Source organism: Cyprinodon variegatus, unplaced genomic scaffold (genome assembly GCF_000732505.1).
Source record: "Cyprinodon variegatus isolate N-32 unplaced genomic scaffold, C_variegatus-1.0 Scaffold1180, whole genome shotgun sequence".
Lineage (NCBI taxonomy): Eukaryota > Metazoa > Chordata > Actinopteri > Cyprinodontiformes > Cyprinodontidae > Cyprinodon > Cyprinodon variegatus.
Genome location: NW_015151633.1, coordinates 10636 through 18733, shown reverse-complemented (window position 1 = coordinate 18733; position 8098 = coordinate 10636). Strand labels below are relative to the sequence as shown.

Here is an 8098-nt window from a genome sequence, read left to right as displayed (position 1 = left end):
CACTAGCAGTTTTTATGAGATTATTACAGCTTATATGTTGTTACTTTTTAGTCTTTGTCACCTGACTTTTGGCCTATCTTTTCAGAGGTCCGTATGCAGGAGAGAGTGTTCCTGGGTATTGGAAACAAGCCTTTTATGGACATCCAGCCCAGTGAAGCAGCTATCAGTGACAGGGCCATCAACTACGTCTTAGTAGGGAGAGGTAAATATGTGGCTTAGATGATGATTCTTTAATCATTTTTTACATTTTTTTTTTATGTTTGGTCATGATTCATTATGATTCATCTAACAGAAGTGTATTAATTTTCCCCATGTAGATACCAAAGTACCGTCCACTATAGGGTCGTGCGGTTCACAGGGCGGGCTTTTGGAGGGACGTCCAAAATCTGTTGGTTCAGGCAGCACTTCTTCTTCCTCCTCTTCCTCTGGACGGGGTTCCATGTCCTCTGTTGGATTTGCTGGGGGCCCAAAGCGAAGGGCGGTCTCAGGAGGACCTGTGGGATACATATCTGCATCTGGAGCTCTGGAAGAGGACGATACAGATCCTGATTGTGGAAATCAGAACTTATTATGTGAGTAAATAATTAGGTAAAGCGAGGTAAAGTTTAAAAAGAAGAAATCTAAAAAGCTTCACCTGACTCTGAGTGTCAGAGTTTAAGCCTGGACACTTCCTCTGTAACACTAGAGATCTGGGTGGTTCCAAGTCTTCCTGTTGTAAAGTTCTTTCTGTCATGTTAAAGGATTCGTCTAACACCAAAGTTTATTAAAACAGTTGATAACTCCCACATGTTTGTCCAGCTTTAAATCTTTTCCTCCCTTCTCCAGTGGACAGCTCTGAGTCGTCTGGGGAGAGCGTGAGTGGTTTCAGCAGTTGCAGTCACAGCTGCCGCTCTGCTGCAGGAGAAGCAGAGGAAAACTCTTCTGTCTGTGCCTCCATCATTACTATGAAAGAGGTCGGGGCTTCTCAAGGATCCGCCGTCAAAAACTCACCGGCAGAAGCAACCAAGGTGAAACTCAGACAGCAACATCAGAACAAGGAGGTGAAGCTAGTTTACAAGTAACAGGAATGGAGAATTATTTTTTTAGTTTTGTCTGAAATATCACCCCTTCAAATGACAATAAAACTCTTCTATTTAAAGTTTTTAATGATCTTCATCAATTATGAATCTTTCAGGTTCAAAGCACAAATGCTGTGAAGTCCACAGAGGTCTGACCTGTGAGATATGGTACAGTACAAAGTGAGTATCTATACATTAAAGATATATAATACCTAAAGCTGCTGTTACACTCTGTTCCATCTTACTATCTGTGTTGGAGTATCAGATGTGTTACAAAGCTTCAAATATGTGGAATTCAGTCAATTTTGTCATTTGTTTTCAATGCCCCTCCTTTCTTATAAACCAGGACTAACCGTTTAAAAATCAGCGGGGTCCGAATAAAGAAAATCAACACCTAGTAAAGGTCCAGAGACTTTTTTAATTATAATGCATTGCTTTAAACAGAATTTAACACTGAAATAAAATGCAAGTGTTAATGCATCCATGTTATACATTGAATTTTTAAATGAAACATTTTTAAAAAATAGTATGTTTTCCATTTTAAAATGTAAATTGTTCTTGAAGTAGAGAGCAATAATCTTTTAGTTTGGTAAACAGACAAATTCCTGACTCAGTCTTTTGATAAAACACTTTTTTTTCTTTCTTCTTTATGGCCTAATGAGAAAATTGGGCTTTACGTTGACCTGCAAGGCTATAAACCTGGGTTTGAAAGGAGACAAAGCCATTTTAAAGCCCATATCCAGGTGCTCATTCTGAGCCTGGATCCATATTTATTTTTATTATATTCATGGTAGAGAATCCTGCTTCACAGCAGCAGGTTGAGCCAAACATACTGACAATGTGCAGGGTCATTTTTGAGCACATCATTTCACTTTTCTGTCACCAAGCGCCCCAAGTGACGTTTAGACACTGTTGTCAGACCCCGGTGTGCTAACCAGACATTTTGGGATGAAGAGTATCACGATTTATTATCATCTTAACTGACTCAAGTGTTCAGTTGTTGCTTTTTAAGTATTGAAATAAAAGTTTAAATGGCAGTCAGCTGGGATAGATTTACGCATTAAGCATGCAGAGGTGAGTGAAGCTCTATTAGTCAGATAAAGAGCACAGGATCAATGCGCTCTCTTTGTGTGATGGTCCACTTTTTTGGCACTTCAAACACACAGATCTTTTGGGACAAATCTTTTGTGCATCTTTGTGCATTAGGGTGATTATTTACTTAAAGCAGCAAATTGTTCATATCCGATATAACGATATGGACCAATGTGAGAGGGGTATGAACAGCTATCGAGTTTTCAATGTTATTTTAATATTCTTTTTATTTTCTTTTTGTACTTTTTTTGTTTGATTTTTCTTCAGGGATCAAAAACCGATTGAAGCTCATCCATCCAGAAGAAGCAGCGTTTCTGCTGCGTTACGTGTGTATCAAAGTCAGATCCAGGAGATCACATCAAGTTCGAAGTCAGAAAAGCAAAGAGAACTGCAAGTTGTCCTCAGTGATCAAACTAAATGCTATTGATAAAAAACTTATTTCTCTGTATTTTTGTTACTCAAGCACTGACGGAACACATTTTAAAATTCATGTACCGGTATATCCCATTGGTTCAAGAGATACAGGCGATTAGGTGCAAATTATTCATTTATTACTGCAGCTTTTATTATCTGTAATGAATGTAGCAGCCATTTTGTATTTGGTGTCTGTGTTGGTCGAGCAGCCATAAGTATTTGACTTAAAAGTTTAACTTTAGGTAAGATTCCAGTTGTTTTTTATTGTGCTGGAAGCCTGGAAATTCTGGCTTCCTGGTCCAGCTGGAGCTCACTGTTGTTTCCAGCTGCTTTTATATTGTGTTTGTAAATAGGTTTTTTGTTCTATGTTTTTTACTTCAACACTAAAGCAATCACTTAGAAATGTGCCTAAACCAATGAGGGTGATAATACATATTCAAAGCATTGCTTTACATGCAGTAAACCATCCTGTTTTCTGGTTGCTCTAAAAGTTTTTTTTTTTTTTTTCCAGGTATAGATCATAAAAATATTACAGTCTGGTCATCATAATGCAGTGCTGAAAGTAATTGCACAGTTGTTTAAAACAAGTAATAGAAATATTTGATATTTATGTCATTAAAATTAAAATATTAGCTGTTTAACACTTCATAATTGCAAAATTTGTTTTTTTTGTTTCATGCTTTTATAAACTGCATTACTTGTAGGTAGTAAATAATGAGAAACCTGCTGGCTTTTTGTATCACAAACAAATACTCACACAATGTTTGTTTTTTTCATTTTATGTTTTTGTAATAAAGTTAACAAGTTTACCTTAACTGAGCCTTTGTTTCTACCCTTAAATATGGATTGATCAGTTGAAGTGTAATGAGATCTTACAACATTACACAGCAAAGCTTTCTCCTTTGTTTAGTATTCTCTTAAGTTTCTCTTCCACACTGGCTTAATGTGATGAAATAATTCTAACCTACTGTTGCTCTCACTGTGATTTATTCCAATTTAAAAGCTTTTACAATCTATTTGTAGTCCTTTACAGAATATATATTTATATAAATGTATGAGGGATTGCATTCGAGTCGATGAGTCGATGCAATCAACTGGTTTTCCTCAGAGAGAAAACTTTTAATCAGTTTGACTGTATGATCTGGTGAACTGTAAAGTGCCTTGAGATGACATGTGTTGTGAAATGGCGCTATATAAATAAACTGAATTTAATTAAATTGACTAAATGCCAAGTGTGACAAAATTAAATATGAAGAAATCTAAAAGTAGGCAGGGGTTTTTAACGTCTCTGTATTAAGATTAAGCCACCATATAAAGTTAGGACCTTAAAGTATGGCACTTTTGTGTACTGTGTGTGTAAGAGCACATATAAAGTAGCAGCATTGCCCAGATTGTCTGCCTGCACTAGTTAAACAGAAAATCATTTGTAGATGTTGTTTTTCTCTATTTCTAAATCTTTACTTCTGAGATAAATGCATTCAAAATATTGAAACCCTTGCCTCTGACATTCGTTCTTATTTCTTCAAGTTAGAAAGATGCATTTTAATGAATGTTATCATAGGAGATGATAAATCCTTGCCAAAATGAATTTTGAATTCAATTAAAATATTACATTTCCTTTACAAGAAAAGATATTTCAATAGTTTGAAATGATCTGCATTTGTTGTGTCAGGCTCAGAAAGTTTCAATAAAACCCCTTGGACATGCGTTTTAATAATTCTGGTCGAAACTAATTATGCAAATCTCGAGTTTCTTTTGTTATTTTTTCTAAATTCTGTGATTTTTTGTCACAGAAAGTCTCAGAAAACAGACCAAAAGCCTTTACTGTATTTTTTTATTATCTTCTCTGCCTTCTCACTCCAACATTCCTCACCATAATGTCCAACTTTGGAGCCAAAACCGAAACACAGCAAGCAAAGCACATACTTTAGTTTTGACCTCAGAAAGCAAAGAAAAATGTATAATCCTCAGAAGAAAGAGTTTTGTCTTCATGTGCAACTGCACTTTTTTTTGCAAAGCATTGTCACGGCACAGAAGGAGATGTAAAACAAAGCGAGTTGATTCCAAAGGCAGACAAGATAAAAACAGCTCTGATGAATCTTCCAGTTAATTTCAAAGTAAGTATGTAACAAATGTTCATTAATTACTAGTGTACATAGTTCTTCTCCAGGTAAGTCATTTTTCTTAAAATAAGTGCATTTTTTCTTGGATTCAGGAGGTAAAAGAGACATTTTGCCAATGAAACAAGACAATTTTCACTTAAAAAAAGAAAACACAACTGCATTGTCTTATTTCAAGTGCATATAATCTAACTATTTTATTTTAAGAGTAAAAAATGCTAATTCCATTGGCAAACTATCTCATTTACCTACTCAAAATAAGGATAAATACACTTAATTTAAGACATTTTTACTTATTTCTAGATTTTTTTTCTCCAGTGGATTAAGTGGTAAGTATGACTGGTTGAATAATATTTTTAAAGCATGTGAAACCCCTCACATCCAGGAAGTAAAGGTGAGGCAAAGGTAAGAGTTGGTCAGTCTGTTAGTAGATGAGTCTTGGGACCACTGCTGAGGTAACTTGTCATGAATTTAAATGTTGACGCACAGAAGTCAGATGTGATTTCTGAGAAAAGTAGATTACTGCAAAAGTATTTAAAATACATGGCAGCAATTTTCTAATTTCCATTCGGTAAATGGAAATGAGGTGTGCCGGTAGTTGCAGCCCAATCACTGCCCCACACTCTTAGAAGCGCGTTCAAGCCTGCCTATGACTCAAAAATACAGGAGAATGCTGAAACAATTAAATGGAAGTGCTCTTATTCCTTAAATATCTTCATTGTTCACAAGCAACCAAGCAAATTCATCAAAAAGCTAAAACCCTAAAGTAAAACAGCTACACACTTGTTTTTAGTGGAAAAGTAAATTGCAATAAGATATAAATCGCAAAATTAGCAGAAACGTTTTGGGCTAAATTTATTGGTGAAATCATTCAGTGCCAGTATGAACTTGGTTTTTATTTGACTGTCAGTTTTGTCATTTAGGTCAAACCTATATGGTTTAAGTGAGTGATGGGTTTTCTTTTAGTGAATATAGTAAGCATTTATCAAGTTCACTTAGTTTAGCTGCCACGTGATGTTTTATTTAGGTTGAAAGGAAGGGGGACAGTGAGAATAACTGTTGCAGTACACATCAGTAAATGTGAATTTTTATTTTTTTAATTCAGTAACTACAGTTCGTCAGGTAAGAACAGGAGCAGGCATATGCACATGGGTCTGGCTCAAAACTATTTTGCATCTGTAGGTTGTCTAACTCTATAAAGACAAAAATGTATTTGAATAAAACTGTCAATAATGTAATTATACAGTTAAATTCATATATTTAATTGCCATATATCTAAGCAGAAAATGGTTTCTTAATTTCAGAACATAAAATTCAGGTATCTGTTGGATCTATTGGTGTTAAAGTAACTTAAGATGTTTAATTGGGGCAATTTTTTTTTTTTTTTACTGAGATGTAAAGTAATTGCATTTCCACAGTGGAGGTTTTCCAGAAGGGCTTTTGAAGAGCTGTTTTCTCAAAGGTAAATTTTAACACATTAAATGTAAGTAAAGATAATTGACAAATTAAAATGTGCATATAGTTTGTTCCACTATTCCTTTATCACTAAAAGCCTATTATTTTTGTATCAGTTTGAATCTTTGACATCAGCATATAGGGCCTAATAATTCAGGTAATACAAAAGTGTAATCTGATAAATTAGTTTAAATATGAATAATATTATTATTGCATGTTTTTGATTAATTTGAGTGATTCATCTAGATTGCATCCTAGATTAATATGCTTTTCCTGGAAAGTTAATAACCAAATAAAGCTGCTTTTTTGGGTTGATGATTTTGAAATATAATCTGTTTTGGGATTTAAAGTAAAAGAGATTTTTTGGATTAAGTAAAACTTTAGTCCAAAATATCTCTATAACCTTTGACCAAAGTGTCTAAATTTCAGATTTATTAAATGATTTTTCAGGGCAATATACAGCACTTGGAGATCTTTGTGGGATGCCTTTCTCAAAAACCCAAACCATGTACTTTGGGAGGATCTTTCTGAGTACCACTTTAATTGTAAGGACACAGAACAAATACTAGAAAAACACTTGGAAAGTGCAGACCTACACCAAGTGGCTCATTTTTCCCAACATACTGTGGTTTCCACCTTAAATTAATATCTGTATTCACAGAATATTTTAAAATTCCTGGACCCAGATGGTGATCATCCTCCTATTTCTGGTTCCTTTCATTTCACATTTTGCAGGATCAAAAGTAAGAACACTATCCTAGATAGGAAGAAACTCCATTCCACTCTGCTGAATCCTGACAGCCTCCAGCCTTATGGACACCCATAGGGATTATGATAGTCAAATTAAAACTACAGTCTTCAGGAAAATAGCTACAAAAAACTCAAGTTACAATATTTTATTTTATTTATTAACGCTGAAACATTATCCATCATAAGAGCCGAAAAGAATGAAGATATTCACGCGTTGCCGATATGGCTGATGATCTTCTACTTTAGATTAAGAAATCTTATCGATCTGCACTTTTCAGGAGCAGCAAAACTCTCCCCTTATGGATTATCAGACATTATTGAATGCTTCAGTTTGTTTTTACTGACATGCAGTGGGACTGCAGCAAACCTCTGGAGGAATTTGCACAAGGTTAAACTTAAAACTTACACGCTGATTTACAAAAATATATTTAAGCAATACAGCATGGAAATATATATGTGGAGTTGATGGATGCTCCATTGAGCAAAAAAACCCCAAAAAAACATATTTACATAGGCTGAATCCTTACTTTGCAAGCAAGATGAACTGTTGTGGGATGTGTGAATTCACAAACTCCCAAAAATGCATCTTGCCAGAAGCCAATGGATACATTAGAAAAGTTTATGAATCAGTAAATCCTGTGTGTCGTGTATAATGTCAACCAGAATCGCCAGGCTAAAGCAAAGCAAACATGGCTGCACCGGCACCGTAGTATACTTGTAGACTAAGCTATTCAGTCTGTTTTAGGTGGAAAACTCTTTCTTTGTTTGAAAGATGAGCAAAAAGGCACAATTTGTTCCTTCATGGATGGGAGAGATGTTTGCATGTTCCTTCTGACCAGACTTGAGAGGAGTTTGATTTATCAGTTAACTATGAAACAAATCAAGAATGTATTTGTGAGCCTGCTGCTCCACTGGAGGCTTTCCAGATGGATAATGTGTAGAATTCAAATTGAACTATGCACATCAACCTGGTTTATGCCAGGTTAGATTACAAGTGCATGCCACACTTTTCAGATTTATGATTATATCATGAAGAAATGTAGTAAAACATCTATTTTTCTATTTCACATTTAGAGTATGTGTTACTTTCTGTTGGCCTATAATCCTAAAGCGCAAGTTAAAATGTTAAAATTTAATAAGTGAGTAAGATTGTCAAAGATGTAAGACGGACATTTTTTTCTTTTTAGAAATAAACATCTTTTCCTGGTT

At 34.9% G+C, this 8098-nt stretch overlaps 1 protein-coding gene across 2 annotated transcripts in view; it reads left to right on the top strand.

Moving 5' to 3' along the window:
• Positions 1-3709, top strand: part of LOC107101971 — a 46836-nt gene extending 43127 nt beyond the window's left edge. Inside the window, exons 20-24 of one of the 2 annotated variants that reach the window (XM_015401075.1) lie at positions 86-202; positions 318-572; positions 826-1007; positions 1175-1238; positions 2418-3709. In XM_015401075.1, the coding sequence (XP_015256561.1) occupies positions 86-202; positions 318-572; positions 826-1007; positions 1175-1213 (593 nt within the window). In that variant the 3' untranslated portion in view covers positions 1214-1238; positions 2418-3709. Of the gene's footprint in view, positions 1-85; positions 203-317; positions 573-825; positions 1041-1174; positions 1239-2417 lie in introns of both variants that reach the window. The other variant, XM_015401074.1, reaches the window with a different exon arrangement.
• Positions 3710-8098: the final 4389 nt, after the last annotated feature.